At 38.1% G+C, this 17,491-nt stretch overlaps 1 protein-coding gene across 11 annotated transcripts in view; it reads left to right on the forward strand.

Annotated features, from left to right (window-relative positions):
• The window catches only part of COBL (cordon-bleu WH2 repeat protein), a 158,477-nt gene that overhangs the window by 46,670 nt on the left and 94,316 nt on the right, over window positions 1–17,491 (forward strand). For 4 of the 11 annotated variants that reach the window (XM_030498204.1, XM_030498213.1, XM_030498266.1 and 1 more), the window contains exons 3-7: window positions 3,823–4,033; window positions 4,794–5,022; window positions 7,067–7,111; window positions 9,458–9,552; window positions 12,898–12,981. In XM_030498204.1, coding sequence (XP_030354064.1) covers window positions 3,823–4,033; window positions 4,794–5,022; window positions 7,067–7,111; window positions 9,458–9,552; window positions 12,898–12,981 — 664 coding nt within the window. The remainder of the gene's footprint in view (window positions 1–3,822; window positions 4,034–4,793; window positions 5,023–7,066; window positions 7,112–9,457; window positions 9,553–12,897; window positions 12,982–17,491) is intronic. The other 7 variants (XM_030498289.1, XM_030498256.1, XM_030498276.1 and 4 more) reach the window with 3 other exon arrangements.

Raw genomic sequence — 17,491 nt, forward strand, 5'->3', positions numbered from 1 at the left:
CTTCAGGTCATCCCCTTTACACTACTGTTTCTTTTCCAATCAGTTGTCACTTTAGATTGCTAATGTGTGTTTGGCATTGACCTACATAAAGAAGATTCTTTCTTCCAGTTTGAGGTTGTTTTTTAATGGGCATTTGTAGCATAAAAGTTGAAAGTAATAGGAAACTCAATGTCATTTGATAGAGTACAGCTTAACCCTACACATTTATTTCCTAGAGGTACAAGGCTGTATTCTAAAATAGATTTCTCTGTGTGATCTAAGGAGATCAGGCCAAGCCACACCCAAAACAACTCAGTTGCTTTCTGCCTCTTAAACTGTAGATGTCTTTGCTCAATAGGACACAAGTGCTCTGACGTGCTCAAACTTCATCATGACTTCAGCCTGATAAATGTTGCTGACAAAGTAGTTATTCTTTACTGTCCAGAATTGGTGTTAAATATCAAACAGCTTAGTAAAGAATATCAGAACAGAAGGTACTCTCCTTTGCTAAAAATAGTTGTCTGAATCTTAAACTGGGTGCATCCTCCAGTTTTATTGCTGTGCTGTAGTATTCGCTTATCAGTCATTATTGTTTGGTGTCTGTCACCGTGTTTGGTCTCTCCAGCCAAAATTTCAGAATCGTTTTATTAAAATAAGAAATCAGTGTGTTTCTGAGTAGTTGGAAAGGCAGGAGACATTTCACTTATTCATTTTTGCTTTAGAGTTAATCCTTTATGGTCAAACCTGCCTGAATTTTTAAAAATAAAAGTATGGTCTCTACCAGGTCTCAAAAGCAGGTTAAAATAAAGTGCAGATATGTCTGGAACAAGATGGAAGCAAATGAAGGAATGACTGTCTGCATCTTCCAAGAACTATATTCAGCCCAAGGTTAGAAAGAAAAGTTAGTCTATATTAGTAGATGGCTCAGTACCATTCTTTTATTGTGTTTAGTGGCTTTCTTCTATGTGTGGCATATACATGGAGTTACTTAAAATGAAACTTCTATTTAAAATTAAGCTGTACTGTATGACACTTTAAAAGGAAAATTTTTCAAGTTGGTGAAATTGAAATCTGATTTAAGAATAACTTTATTGAAAGGACTTCCCATATCTCTTACTTCTCTGGAAACACATTATTTTTGAGTTATGTTTGTAGAAATCCTCTGTCTCCCTCCTTTCTCCTCCCTTCTTCCTCACCCCCAATTTTTTTTCTATCCTTTTGAAGTTTCGAGGAAACTATTTTCCCGAATTTACATTTTGGGAAGAGCATGCTATTCACTTTGAAGTTGTTTCAAAAGCTTCAGAGATACTGCTTAATTTGTACTCCTAAATGGTACAGACGAAGCCCGGGGATACTTCTTATGGAACAGCATGGCTCAGGATGGGATGTTGCAGACTTCCTTAAGTGTTATATTTAACACACACCTGCTCTGTTATCAGCAGTAAGATGAAACTTCAGATTTGGCTGGGTTTTTAAATTGTTCATTATGTGGAAAAAAGTTGTTTAACTTGAGTGATTGTCTGCAACTTACTTTCTCGGGTGGCTGGTATGGATTCTAATCTTGCAGTTGTACTGTTACCGCTGAACATATTTCATAGTTTCAGTGGAAGGTGCATGGAATCAAACTGTTATTCTGATGAACTATATTTAAAAAAAAGTGCTGATCTTTTTTTAAGAAGTGCTTTTAATGAAGCAGTTTCCATGAGGCAAGATAACTGTCCAAATTTGCATGAATTATCACAATATTATGTGCTACAGAAATATATTAGCATTCCACTTTAAATAGAAATGTCTAGCACATAAAACACCATGTATTGCGGTTCTGCCAGGTTATTTGCTTTTGTCTGAAACAATAGTAGTGAGGCTGAGGGGAAAAAACACATGCAAATTTTAGTTTAAACGAAATATGTCTGTAAACAGACAAGCTAAGATCTGTATCAGGCGGACTGACACTTTCTTAAATGCTGACTGCTGCACAGCTTAATGAATATTCATGTAAATGTCAGTGTAGGTGGGGTTCTCCTATAGTTTGGACTTGAAAGTGTAAATGTTTCTTTTGGTTTGTGGTGTGTTACGTATGAATTGAACATGGTTATGAAATACAGACATTTGCAACTTGGGGACAGTGCCAAAATAAGTTATCACAAAATGACCTGGTACAGTTTCAATTTAGATACTACACGTTTCTATTTAGATGCTATGTTGCAGTTACCACAGTGCTCTATTTTTCTGAAGCCTCCTGTACATATTAATGACATCTGTTTTCCTTGTTTGATGTTCAGGCATCATCTTCTCACCGTGTTCTTGTTTTTTCAATGTGATCACCTATTTCAGAATTTCCACCCTTGCTACTTTTTCAGCTCACACTGTGTAACTCAGTTAAACTTGAAATAGGTTACTGTAAAGAAGATCCTTTCTTGTCTCAGGAGCAAGAAGGGCTGTCACCTACATATGGTTTAGGCTTTCAGCTGTTAATAAGGGATTGTTCTTGGTTTCCATTCTTGTCATCTTTGCCGTTAGCTCTCCAGGGTTCTTCACCAACTTACTGAGCACTTGTTGGCCAGCAACATATACACAGAAGAAGACGGGCAGCAGTAGTTTCTCAGATGCCAACAGCTTGCAGTTGAGGGGCAGTTCTTGAGCTACAGATGTAATGGTGGTAGCTAATAACCTGTGAAGGATTTTGTGTCTTCGACTTTTACTTGTATTTTGATTCTGTAGACAGTTTTTCCAGTTTGCATGTTAGAAGAGATGCCAATTCCTTTGGCAAATGTGCTGGCTATGCACTTAGTTTCACTTCTGCTAGAAGAAAAATATCTCATGTAGGTGACAGCCTTCAGGTGTGGCTGGTAATTTTTTTTCAATTTATGTTGTTTTGTTGATGACAGATACTAGTTGATGAAACCAAAACATTTCAGAAAAAAACTCCCAGGTTTAATAAACCTGTTTTCTCTGATCCTGGATGGAATTTTAGGGAGGAAGGTTGAAAAAAACCGAACCGTTCAATACCTCGGTAGAAGAGAATTTCTGGGGTGTGGAGGAACATAGTTCATATCTGCTGTGTCAGGCAGTATGTCAATCTTCAGTGAATGTTGAGTTACTGGCACAAAATGGAGTACCTCCATGCAGAGGTGTGGAATAAGAGAGAGGCAGTGACTGACTCTTTTAACCTCGTGGTTTAAGAATCACATCTGCAGTAAGAGTTCTTGATAATGCAAATACTTGAAACCAGATGTTTTTATACAAGGCTAATATCCTCACCAAAATGAATATGGAAGGGATTACTTGTACGTGGAAATATTGCTGGTGTCAAATGGATTCAGGGAACTCAAGTTGTAGAGCCAGAAAAAAAAAAATCCTGTCTACCTTTTGTTCCAAATTTAAATGTTCCATTTTGAGTTGTGCTGTGTGCTAAGTGATAGTTCAAATCTAGGTAGAGTTTACCGTACCGGGAGTGCATCACTTACTTACATCTTGTCTTCATGTACAAGAACAGGGTTTGACTCGGGGAATTTAGTGCATGGATTTAGCAGATAAGATGCACTTTGTCCGCTTTTGGCTGATGTTTGTTAGTGCTATTACTGGCACTGTTTTCTGCCTTATAGCGAATAGTTAATTGGCAGCTCATAAACGCACACTGAAGTGCAAATATATTTAATTCCTAACAATTTATCTGATTTGTTTAGCATTTCAAAGCATTAGCACTGTTCCCTCCCAAAGATGGCTGACTAGTGACACATCCACAACTTGTATTGTCTTTTTTTGCTCCCATCTTAAAACAGAGGTAAATTTTTTAGCTACTGTTTTTTCTCACACTAACAGTGAATGTCTTTTTCCCTACAGTAAAGCTGTGATGGATCTACTGGTTGATCTATGCAGCCAGTATCGCTTAAATCCATCCCAACATAGCCTTGAACTGAAGTCTTCAGGAACCCAGCAACCTCTGAGTTACAAACCAAACACTTTAATAGGAGCACTGGACGTAGAGACGGTACTTCTGAAAGAGAAGGTTCCCGAAGGGAAGGTGAAGCGACCTCTGCCAAGGGTCCCTGAGGTTGGTACTCTGTAGAGCTATAATGGTGCCATGAAACATCATTTCATTCCTGTGATTTCAGGCAGTTCTTCCAATTTTTGCATCTTCAAACCAGATGGGAAAAGCCTGAGATTGACTATAACCTGCTTTACTAGCATAACTGATTTCAGTGCAGTCTGGCAGGTGACAGTCTGGATTCCAGCATTTAGACAAAATGTTACGTTGCATGTGGTTGAATAGATTGAAATCTGTTCTTGTAAAGACCCTTGACTGAAGACTGGGGTGATTGAAATTTGCAGTAGTGGCTGAAATGAGGGTGGTGGGATTGTGTAGAGGTGGGTAGGGTTTTGGTGGTATTTTGTTTGCCATCTTTATTGAAGATAGGGGAAAAGACTTACTGTTAATAAAGGTATTTCAGACTATTGTGAAGATTCAGAAGTAGCCATTTTCCAAATATGTTTGCTGAATCAGTATATGTAATTACGCTGCCATGCCTTTCAGAGTGGTACTTGTAAACATTCACAGATTACGTCTGCCTGATTCCTTTTCCTGATTTGCCTGTGCTTGGGAGTGTCTCTTTAGTGACAGGGGAGTTCTGAGATTTCTTTAAAATTATTATTATTTTTTTAATAATATTTTATTTAATAGTATGCGTGTGGTGTAAGTTTATCTAGGAGGAGTCAGGACAATATGGAGGTCCCCAGTGCCTTTCTCACTGGGGAATGAGAAGAAGACTAGCCATCACGGAGGGAGGGCTGAGAGTTTGTGTTTGTTTCTGCAGAAATCTGTGAGGCTGGTAGTGAACTACCTAAAAACGCAGAAGGCTGTGGTTCGAGTTAGTCCGGAGGTTCCTCTCCACAGCATCATCCCAGCTATTTGTGAGAAGTGTGAAGTCAGTCAAGAACACATTGTTCTTCTGCGAGATGGCATCACTGGGGAGGAGCTGGAGCTTACCAAGTCCTTGGAGGAGCTGGGGATAAAGGAGCTGTACGCCTGGGACAGAAAAAGAGGTGAGCTGAGACTGAAAGCAGTCACTGCAGGGTTAAATGATGTGCCAACAATATTATGGGCGACTTAAAAGCATTTGTGCTCTTGTTGCTTTGGGGCCCAGCAGAAACAGCAGAGTGACGTTTCGGTCGTGAGAGCTGCCTGGCTTTGTTCAGTGAGCTGTGCCCAGAGCGGCAGCCAGGACAGCAGCGTGCCCAGCCATCCCTGGCTGCACCTGGGCCTTGTGCCAGGCTGGGCTGGCCCCTGGCAGGGTGCAGGTTGGCCTGGGGCAGGGCAAAAGGAGGAGCTCTGCTACCTCCTTCAGCTGCTGTCAGTACAGGTGTTTGTAACACAGGGGCCTCGTCCAGACAGAGCTGTCACCTACCTGTGCTGTGGGTTGGAGAGGAAAGAAGAAGAGACATGCCATAGTCATGGCAGCTGCGAAAGCTGAGAGGCAGAGGCAACAGACCAGGGTTTATGAGAAACAGGCTGTGGACAGGTTCAGAGACAGTTCCTCCAAACAGCAAAGCTATTGATGGTTTAGTGAAGAGGAGCTAAGAGGTATTTGTATTTAAAATCATGTTCTCTTATTTATTCACTCTCACTTCCTGTTCTCATAGGCGATATTGTAGCTGCAGCTTCTTGGACTCGAGTTTTATCAGCCTGATTGTGTATTCAAATAGCATAATTATGATATGTGCTTTAAAATGCACCTGCTTTAAAAATGCACTTTGACAAGCGCTGCTTCCTTTGAGGTCAGAAAGTGATATTCATTAAAATTGTCTCCTGCAGTTTGTCTCAATTGGTATCACCTCCAGCACAGTAAATGTCCTTATTTATTGTTTAGCTAATGTCGGTCTTGTAGGTGCTGAGCAGCAGGCTTATTTTTTATTTATATACTTACTTATTTATGTTGACGTTCTGTCTCTTCTTTCAAACTCCTTTGGTGACAGTTCTACCTCTGTGTAAGTCAAATGAACTTAGACTTTTAAGTAAACCAAATGTCTCCTTTTCTTTTGAATTGTTAGGATGCTCAAAAAAGTGGCTGACAACATGTCATAACTCAATTGCATGTTTGGTTTTTTTAAGATATGTTTACTGTAATTAAGCTAACCATTTTGGAGCAACATAGTGAACATGCTGAGTATTCAACAGGATTCATTCAGCATTTTTCAAGGACAACATCTAGAGTAATTAGCCTAAGCCTTCCTTAAACTCTTTTCTTTTAAAATGAAAGTGATGGTATATATACTGGTGCAGTATTGGTCCTTGAATCCAGTTGTAGCCCATACAGTCAAAACTAAGACTTTACTTCAGTGCTGAATTTATAGCAGAAAATTGTATAAATAGCTTTCTGCATCAGCTTTTATATATATCTATTATTCTTTTTAACCTTTCAGTATACCTTTCATTATAGTGAAATCCCTCTTATCCTGAGTATATTTCAGCCTTTTCTGCCTTCCTCTTTACTTTACCCCATGGTGTCTGATGAGAACACTGGTAAATACACATAAAATTTACAAAAAGTTTCCTTTGTTCCAGCAAATTCTTCCTTCTGTGTTCTCATTTATAATCTCCAAGAGGAATAATTCCATTGTTTTCAGCAGCAGTTGGTCTGTGAATTGTGCACTGAGTAGATGTTCGGTCTGTTTAGTTATCAGAACAGATGGATTCTTAAAACACATTCCCACTGGCAAGTAAGGCATCAGACATGCTGAAAGCATAGGCTGCGCTTGTAAGAGCTGGTTCGAGAAAAGCTTGTGCTTGTTATTCTCTTCTTCCCTGAAACAGATATACCAGGCGCTGAAGCAATATTAAAAGGCAAGCTCTGCTGCCACCTGCTTACTGAATTCGATTTAGCAGTTCAAGCAACTTCACAAGGGTATTAATACAAATTCAGCTAAACCGCTTCTTGGAGCAGCTCTGCAAGTCTATTGTCAGTCAACATTTTTTTCTGTAATATTTAGGAAAACAAGCACTAGGAGTAATTAATGAATATTGTGGCGTATGAGGTAAATTAAACTTTAATATGTCTTCTCTTGTCCTTTCATTGCCTGCCTTTTCCAGTTCCTCCATCAAAAACTCAGTCTGAACCTTCTCTGAACTATAGAGGTACTGTACAATGCCACTGAGGGAAAGCCGTCTTTCCCTTCACACTGTGTTGAATGCGGGTTTGGTAGATGGATCTTTAAGAATGTCGCATAACATACTGTAGAGAAACAAGCTATTTTAGATCTGGGTTGTCTTTTTGCAAAGTGTTGTTTACATGTCTGTGCTTTCGGTCAGAACAAACACGCTTCTATGCCTACTGCTTCTTCAGTAATTGCCATTAAAATGCCAGCAATTAACAAGTCCTGTCATTTAACTGTTTTGTGATATGATATGTTTCTATATAGATTCCAAGCCTTTTCAGGTTACCTAAAGCATAACTAGTGGAATTTCAGAAATACTAACGTTTCAGAAGTCTCTCGGATTCAAGATATGTTTAGTAGCAAATACGGAACATTTTGAGATCTATGAGATCTTCCACTGAATTCAATTTCCATGCAGTGAAGCATTTTAGTATTAAACCCATGTATATACTTTGAATAACTCTGAGTCGATTCTGACTTCTGAATTGCTATGGTAGGTGGGATTTGATTGGGTTACATTGGTGCTTCTAGTTAAATAGAAAATGTGTATATCCTTTCCATCACTAAGTATGTTATAGTACTTTGCTCTAATTATCCTCAAGAAAGGTATGGTTGATTTTTAATTGGCTTTACTTCTTTGCGTTACTAGTAAACACAACATAAACAAAATAAAACTGTAGATAACTTCTTTAAATTTTCAGGAAGGAAGGAATTCCACTAGCAAGCACATCTTACCCTATGGCCTGTTATCTCTTGGCTTCACTAATGCCAGTACTTTTCCCTCTAATCCTCTGTCATTACCTGTTGTGGCTTCCTCTTACACAAAGCATAATACTAGAGAGAATATCTACTGTATTTATTGAAGAAAAATTGATGCAGATTTATAAAGATTCCTTGTTGTTTTGAGATTATATGCTATGAATTCCAACTCATTGGTAGTACACAATGTTTAATGGTATTGTTGATGATCAGCTGTTGCTGACCCTTTTGTCGTTGTTCATAGTCGAAGACTGTGTAAGGGAATCGTGATCCACATTTAATTGCAGCCCAGCCCTGAGCAGAAACCCAGCGGTTTCTGGTGAATGAGCATAGGCAGTGTTTAGTACTCGAGGAAGTATTAATTTATTGCTGTATTTTTTTTTTTCAGTGGAGTTGCAGCCTTTCTTAAGGATAGTTTCTCCTTGTTTTCCTCTGGGTTCATCATCTTTACTCTTCTGCTGTGCTTTGAACTACTGTATGTTCTTAACACCTTTTAACACCTGACATTGTTGATATGCAAAAGTGATCTGTATGAAAATCACGTGCTTTGTGTGAAATGCAAATCAGTTAACAGGACTTCTGGGATGAGGGTTTTTTTGTGAAATAAACCTTTATTTTGTGTCAACAAACAAGTCATTTTGCATTAGCTTCTTAATTGTTATTAAACAAAGCAAGTATTTACAAGAGAAAACAATTTTTCTCTGTACATTAAACTTTCTGTGTGCTAGTGGGATACTCTGATGTGCTGGGAACCAGGGAGAAATCTTTATAGCATTATGCAGTGTTAACTAAAAAAAGTGGGAGAGCTTTACAGTCTGTACATGGACTATCAAGCCAGTAGTTGTTCCCTGTAATGCATGGCTTTACCATTTTGCTTCGCTGATGCGGAGAAAATTGAAGGGGTACTAAACAGTCTGAGAATTCATACAGTTCCTTAGCTGGTTCAAGGAGGACATGCATATTTGAGCTTTTACCACGTAAAATGCATATAACCTCGCACCTCGCCTCTTTTCCAACTTGAACTAAAAGCCCCAAGGTGAGAAAAGGAGTACAACCAGCTGGCCTAAGTTCTAAGGAGAACCCTTTTTCCAAGGAAAGGATCTCTTTCCTCTGCACGGAGCTTTATCTAGATCCACACTGAGAGTCTTTCCGTTAACTTCACTGTGCTAAGTCAGCCCTGTGAATTGTTAAGAGATACTCACCATCAATTCACCATTATCTTTTTTTGAAAGTCTTTGAGTACTCCAAGAGTTTTAAGTGAGACATCTAACAAGCAGCTCTGAAGACTTAGCAACTTGCTCATGTTTTGTCTTTTAATGATTACTAAATTGTGATTGAAAGCTTACTACAGTTTATTATTCAATTATCCTCCATTAGATTTCAGAACTCAGAACAATAAAAGTTTGATGAAAAAGAAAGTGTAGGATCTGCCAGTTACTTGGAAAATTCAGTTCATAACATCTCCAGTTCATAAAAACACGTGATTAACCCAGGATGTTTTAAAATACTGATCTTCTGAATCTTTATTTCACAAATGTAAAAAAATATTCCGTTATAATTGTTTCAGAACCAAGTCGAAAGACTTCAGTAAGCAGTGATGCAATAGAAAAGGAAAAGACAAGACTTCTGGGATTGTTTAATGCTGACAGAAGAAGCAGCAAGGTAAGTATTCAAGGTGTACTACCTCACTAAAGTGAATTGTTTTCTTTTCTGACGTATTATGTCTGTGGATGTTGGTGTTTGTGGGTGGTTTTTGTCCTCCCTCCCTCCAAGGAGTAATCTGTTAGTAGGTGCATAAATGATGTTTAATCAGTGCAACCTGATGGAGATCTCAGCTGCTTATTGAAGGAGCCAGTCACATTTACCATTTACCTTTTCTTTAAATGCTGTGGGTTCAGTAGGTGTTAACAAAGGGCAGGAGTTTCAAGCAACTTATGTCCTCTTCGTAGTGCTCAGATTACAAAATGTAATCTTCTCTTGATAGAACTGATGTGATATAGAACAATTGTGATATCAAGTAGAAGTGTCTTATTAACTCTTCTGTCCATGGATGATAGTATGTTTTAAAGCATTTGTATCTTAGGAAGTTCTGTGTAGTCATGCTATTGCTGTCTCCAAGTCTGTAAAACAAATAATCAGGTGTAGAAGAAATAACTGAAGAAATAAACTGAAGGATCAGTATCTGATGGGGTACATGTTAGGCGTTTTGAACTTTGTTTTTAATCCTGAGTTGGAAAATTCAAAAAAGAAATTTTGTATAAAACAATTTTCTTCTGTTGAGGTGCCTTTATGAAAAATTTGTCAGTCATCACAGAAATTAAATCCAGAAAAACTTTTTAACTGAAGAACATAAAACCACCACTGGACTTTTACCTTCACACTTTTTGCACCCTTCACTAAAATTTCAGTGTCGACTGATTCTGATTCTAAAGTATTTTATACTCTAGGATATAAAAGTAAAAAGGGAATTTTCTTTTGTCTAGTTTAAAAAAGCCCTCCAAGGCTTTTGCAGTGAAAATATGCGTGTCTGATCAACTGGTACTAAGAAACATGTGCTTCTTAATGGACCAGCGTTTCACCTACCCTTCCAATCTTCTCAGTCATGTCTTTAAAACTGTGAAAGCTTTCAAAAATCTTTTTAGTTCTCTGCCCTTTTGGTTATGATCAAATTTGAAGTGCTTTTGCAGGGGAATAGCTTTATGGACACTGGGAATTACTGTGTTGAAAAATCTGATCTGTCATGAATGCTCAGCTATTCTTAACACCTTATAAAGGACACATGCAAACTGTATTCTGTGAGATAGGAAGTCAGTCCCTTTCAGAGTGTTTATCCTGTGTAAGAAAATATTTCCCCTGGAGAAGGAAACAAGAGCATAACTGGAGCAATAATGCTGTATCTGCCTGGAACAACGGAGTAAACAAGGGAGCTCAGCTTGAGCCTCTAGAGCATGCTGCAGGGCTGTAGTTCCTCTGGAGGAACTGAATATACTACAGCATGCAGTTTCTGCACTATAGTTTGTTCTCTGATTCCATTTTCCTAAACTTTGGTATGAACAGTGTGCTCTTGGAGTTCTAACTCCTGATGCAGCTCAGATTTAACTTGTAAAATATTTATGCTTGCAACCTTAAAAAAAGTTGCTATGAAGCATCCAAATTCTGGTGATTACTGCAGTGGGTTTCTCATAGCTGAGTTGGGGATGATTGTCCGAAGATTGCAAACTCCTCTTTTTTACTATTCTCTTCTTTATGCTTGTTAATCAAGGAGGTGATACTCTGAGGATTTTTAAAATACAAATTTTAATAGATGCTAAGGATATTGAGGATCAATTAACACATTACAAGTAGTATTTGACCTGGGGAAAAGTAGGAACTCTACAAACAAGTACATGAGCTTCTAAATCTGAGGTAAAGGTGTAAGTCTTTCTTGGCACTAGTTCTGACAAGTTAATTGACTTTTCTTGGTCATTCCTTTATTGGACTCTTACTTTCAGGTGACAAATACTCTGTAGGAAAAGAAACTAAATCAGTCACTTGGTTTAGTCCAGCACGGACATCATTGTTGCCTTTTCAATGCAAACCTCTAGGAGTTTGAATCCAAATAGATGGAAGGATTATTGATAAGTGAAGAATAGTGCAGCACACAGGAGCTGGCAGCTGTTAACTAGCCATAATACATCTGGCTTGGTACTGCGGAAGATTTCCAGCCAAAACAGCAGTGAAACTGCTTAATTTAGCAGAATGAGGGCAGATTAAATAAGTTCTTAAAAGAAAGGATTTGGTAGGTTTATGAATGGATTATACGATGGGATGCCCAGTGATTTCAGGGCACTGGAATCAAAGGCCCAGAGTTCCTAAACTCTGCTCTTTGCAGTTATTCTTGCATTTTTTAGTCCTCCACAAGACAAGTTGGTTCTGCTTGTTTTATTATTTTCTTTGTTTGCATTAGCAGTGATGCTTTCTCTCTGTGTGCATGTATGTGGTCATGCATAGTCTATATTTTAAAACTCTTTGGTAGCAAGAATTGTCCAAAGTCTTGCACAGTAGTACCGCTGCAGGCATTTACAAGGGGAAGGCAATTTCGTTTGCAAGGGAAGGAAAGCATTAGCCTGTGTTGCTAACTGTACTGGATCAGGTGTCACTGCATACTACAGGCCTATGCTCAGATTTCCATGCCCACACAAATGCTTTCTTTCTCAGCTAGCTCACTGAAAGCAATAATCGTGGCACGACAATACACTAGATCTAACTTCTTGAAAAAACTCTGCTGTATTAAAAACACTGACAGAATGAAAGCAGAGTCCTATTCTCATGGTTGATACAAATTTCTTGAAAGTATTTCTTTGGTTAACTTTATACTGGCAGGCTTAATGCCAGATCAGGTATCATCTTGTTCTCTCCATTCTAATTTTATGCTGGATCAGTTACCCTCTGTTTTCCTGCAACTGGCATAAAAAACATAAAGGTGGCATGAACTCGGTATCTTTTTGATGTGAAATGTAGTCATGTGCCTGAGGCTAAACCCAGATCAAATTGGCACTGCTAAGCAATCCAGTAGAGCAGAGGTCCTGCAGATTGTGCAGACAATCGTGGGGTCTAGGCTTAACTAGGTAGGGTATATGGTAGTGCACAGAAACAGTCCCATCACTGACAAGGGTCAGGGAAGAAGTTCTCTGCTTGTTCCCCTGTGTCTGTGGATATAGCAGAGACTTAGGCCTAGTCCCCGGTGCTACACGAGTTGCTTACTACCTGTTTTCCTCCTTGCCCAAGAATTGTTCTGTCTCTTTATATTCTTGTTGTTATATCTTTCTGCTGATGGGTTTCTTAGGGCCTTGCCTACATTAGAGAAATTTTTCAGACTACTTCTGAGTTTCTCAGCAATCAGTTCCAGCACTACTCAGAGAGTTTGTCTTGGTTCTGTGATGAGGTTTGGTGCTTTGCTCTGGCATGTTTTTGCTGGTTTGTTTCCTTTGCTGCTGCTGCTGTGTAGGATACTTGTTTGTGTTGCAGACAGAAGAACACTTGGGGATGAACAGAGATTGTGGTGAGGAGGATGCTTTTAGTTCTGCATCTACAAGTGAAGGAAGCTTGGATGTAAGTACTAACACAGCTTGTAGATGCTATTGCATTCCTATTAGATCCTGCAGTTTAAATAAACAAACCCCACTGCTATTCCTGATGCTTGGCCAAGTAGAAGTAGAAATAGCTTACTTCTTAGCAGGCTTAGTTATGTGAGCACACTGTTCATGTATCTTGATGAAGTTAAAATGCAATGCACTGTCTTCAAATAGAACTTGCGAGCTTCACTATAAATAAAGTTTCTTTCAACACTAAATTCTAAGCAGTTGTGAGCAAAAAGTGTTTTAACCAAGGACATAGGTGGTGTGGCTGTAAGACAGTGACAGTACTGCATGTTGCAAAAGTATGTTTGCCATATCAGTGACATTTAGAGGGAGCTTTTCTTTTATAAAAACATACCTCATACTTACCCTTTGCATGTCTTCTGTAGCATGGCAGCATTCCATTTGTTTCATAAGTAGCTTGGAGGTGGAGAGTACTTTTTTAAAAATACTGGAAATAACAGAAAGCATTTTCCTGAAGTATTTCAGTATTTTTTTGGGGATACTAAAATCCTGTGAACCACATGTAGAAAGTTTTTTAAGTGCCTGACAGACTACTTAATTATGAGGATTTAGGTACCTAATTAAGAAGTGTGAATCCTAAATACCTTTGTAAGGTTGTTCTGGTGGATCGGTAATTGTAATAAGTGGCGTGTCTTTTTGTTGCCTTTTTTAATTGCTTGGCTTTTTGTTACCATATTTTCAAAACCTGGAGAAGACTCTGTTGATGATATGATAGAAGCCTGAAATATGAGGTTCAGCTCTGTATCCCCCTTTCATAAACAGGTATTTGGAAAGGGAGTGCTGATATGCAAAATGTACAGCTCACTAGCTCCAGAGGAGGGTGACAGAAGATTGTGGAAAAAATGGAAGAGTGAGAGAACAATTCCCAGATAAAAAGGATAATATAAAAGAAGTCAAAAGGGAGAACTAGATGGAGAAATGATTGGCTGTGAGGTTTAAAAAAATCTAACTTTGCAAATCTGTGAAGACTTCATAATGAAAGAGTACTGAAATAGGAAAGCTGCTTGTGTCACTAAAAATTTGGGTAACACTATAAAGATGAATGTTTAGGGAGGCAGCTTTCTTAATATAGAGTCCTAGTAGAAGGTGATGTGGGTAATTGAAATATACTAGGTAAAAGTATAGAAAATCCATCAGAAGCTCTGCCAAAATAAAATCACCTTGTGGTTTGTATTCACTGCCATTATATATTAATCTCAATATCTTGATACCCAAGTACTAGAAGAGGAAGAGGAGGAAGAGGAGGGATTCCGAGTAAGGTTATGAAGATAATGCAGATACTCTGAACTGTCTTCTAGTTTGGTGCTTTCCTCAGAAGAGAGGCATCTCTTAATTTATTTTTGTAGGGAATCTTAATGGGTTTTTTTCCTTTGACATTGATGAAAAGTTTTCATTACTGTCTTGGGCATGTAACTGTCTTCTAAAGGCACAGGTGATAGGGAGCAAAGGGATCTGTTTTCTTACTATTCAGTTACATGAACATTCCAGGGATTTAATTCTTTTTCCCTTTGCTCTTAAGAGCAAACAATCTTCAAGAATGTAGCCCTTGTTCAGTGTTTACGTCTTACACTCCTGGCTTGACACCTGTATTTGTATGAGCACCGATCCTGCTAAGATATAAGTGCATACTTAAATGAATTTGTTCACATAGTTCCATTTTAACTTGGTACTATTCTGTTAAAGCTTGCAGAAGATGTATGAAATGCCGAACAGATCCACTCAGTGGCACAGAAGGTCCATCCTTTGAACAGGCTAGATGGGCTTCAAGAAGAAGCTCAACAGTTGTGACGTCTCAGGTGTAAAATTCTAAAATACTGTAAACTTGGCATAGACAGTTGGCACAGATAACTTGTATTAACCTAGGTTAAAATTCAAGTGGAAATGCCAATGAAAGTACTTTATAATTTTTTTAATTCAGCTTAGCAGTTCCTTATGGGCTAGACTTTGAGACCCTTGGTCATTCTGAGTAATGCTTTATTCCACTTGCTCAAAAGGTATCCTCACTTACTTCAATGAAACTAGTATCCTATTTAAAATAAGTGGTATCTTACATAGCCGTATATGTGAAATACACATTTAGAGCTCATTATATAAAAGTTTCATTGAGCCAGGATAGGATTTTGGCAAAATGTTGTCCAGTAGAGTCTTCCTCTTTAGCAATTTCATCAGATTTACTTTCTGTTTACTGTTTTGGGTCATCTGAAAGTATTTTGCATTTGTTGTGTGGGAGTCAAAGCCAAAGTTTCAGATCTATTTCTGAAAAGAAAGTAGTTTGCCATTGCTTTCAGTGCCTGGCTGGATCAGTAAATTTTTTTCTTGCCTGGAGGGGAATAGGCAACTCATGAAGTAGTACTGAGGTAAGGGCGTTTAAATCCTTTTCTCATTGTTATGTGGTGGTGATGTGCACTGAATTGTAGTAAAAAAAGTGATGTAGTAAAAAAAGTGATGATTCTATTTTGAGTATTGACTGGGTTTTTTTGAAACCTGAGGGATATGAAAGAATGGAATAAGGGTATAAGAAATAAGATATCCTTAGTATTTATTCAAGCACAAGTTATATTCAGTTTTTAACCACCAAACCACTCTTAGTGCCATATTTATCTAATTATTGTTAGAATTCTTAATGCTTCTAAAAATACTTTGGATTGTTGATGAGGAATCAGATTTTCAAAATCAAGATGGGAAAGTCAACACTTAAGCTTGAGGTGAAAGGACATTTGTTCGCAGTACTAGCAAAAATAAAGGTGAAAAAAGAAGAATTTGTTAACACCTTAGAGAGTGTAAAAATGCAAGAAAAGAATTCTCCATGATGATCCTCAAGAGTGCAGCAGTTCATTATACCACACAGGATCTGAAATCTGATGGAGTACTGTAAATGAAGCAGAAATCTTTTCCCTTAATCTGTTCCAGTTTTGTGCTAAGCAGATGAGCTTTATATCTGGGTTAACTTTTCAGAAATCAAATGCTCTTGAAATACACTGGTGTATAAGTACAACATACAAATAAAGCATTTGGAAGTTGCAGCACAGTTAAGCATATTCTGCTTTTTGTGTGCCAAAGGCAGTCAGTCAGAGCTGCAATTTCGAACAGCTGGGGGGAACAAAAGGAATTTAAGTCATCTCTGCCGCTTGGTGTCACTGTCCTCAAGTAAACAGTTGATCAGAATGAAATCAGATATTTGGAACGCAGTACTAAAATTAGACGTTTTTATTTTGGAGGGCTTCGTGTTTTCATAAATCAAGACCGAAAAAACACATCCCAAGTGCTGAACGACGTGTAGCTCAAATGTGGACTTTGTTTATATAATAAATCAGCTTGGGAAAAAAGTATGTAGAAGTACAACCAGGGACACTTATCAGAGAATTTGGAACTTCAGCACAAAGTCTTATCGCACAAGGTTTCCTTAGTTCACACAGGGCTTCAACACAGCAGTGTTAGAGGATTTTCATCAGGGCCATTTTTGAAACATCTGGTCTTCAGTGATTGTTTGAATATAGGTGGTACTTGTAACAGAATCAATGAACCGAAAATGAAGCAATAGTTCCCTGCTTAATGAATCTGTCATGGCTATTATACATGTTCATGAACAAAACTGTCAGGGAAAAAACAATGGCATTTTAAATACCAGTTATCAGATAAGTTTAGAATATGTGTATGGGTTTGGGTTTTTTAGGTTGGTTTTTTGGTTTTTTGTTTTATTTAATTTCATGGTGCAATTTATACAATTGCATGGTATAATTGCAAAATCATGTTCCAGAAAAAAATACTGTTATTAATGTTTGAAAAAAGTCATCAGGACTTCTGGTGCATTAGTAACCTTGGCAATCACTTCTTAAATGATGGGAACAGCTATTTTCCCTATAAAGGCTTTTAAAAAATACATTATTTACCTTTTCAGGGCCTTGTTTGTCGTAATGTACTCTTAACTTTTATGCCCTCCTTGATGACAGGACATATCATTCATGATAAGCTTTCCTGGTTCAGAAGTGGTTGGAATGCAGAATCAAGTACAGTTTCATGAAAGCTATTGAAAATGTGATTTCCCTTTAACCATGTCAGGTCCCAGGTGATCAGTTAATACCATCTACTGTCAAGGATTTCACCTTGCATGGCCAGGTATTGTTTAGGGCAGTAGGAATGACCATAATGCCCATGTCATCTAAATGGAAGTTAACAGCCATCTACTTTTAATATTGCCTTGTGTCAATGACAATCCCATTCACTTCAGATTCCTGTTTTCATGTTCTTGCTTCTTGGTCTCCTGGCAGTGCTTAGGATGATGATGTTTATACGTGTTTATTTGTGCTTGCAGGGTCAAATCCTGGGTGAGTTCTGTTGCATTTTACACAGTTATCTATGTACACTATCAAAGGCGTAGGTTGTGACTTGGCCTTGAAACAATTTTGCTTAGTGTGGTTTTGTTTGCAAAACATAAAACTCAACAAACTGAGTATGGAGAG

This window comes from Strigops habroptila, chromosome 1 (assembly GCF_004027225.2).
Source record: "Strigops habroptila isolate Jane chromosome 1, bStrHab1.2.pri, whole genome shotgun sequence".
NCBI classification, from domain to species: Eukaryota; Metazoa; Chordata; class Aves; order Psittaciformes; family Psittacidae; genus Strigops; species Strigops habroptila.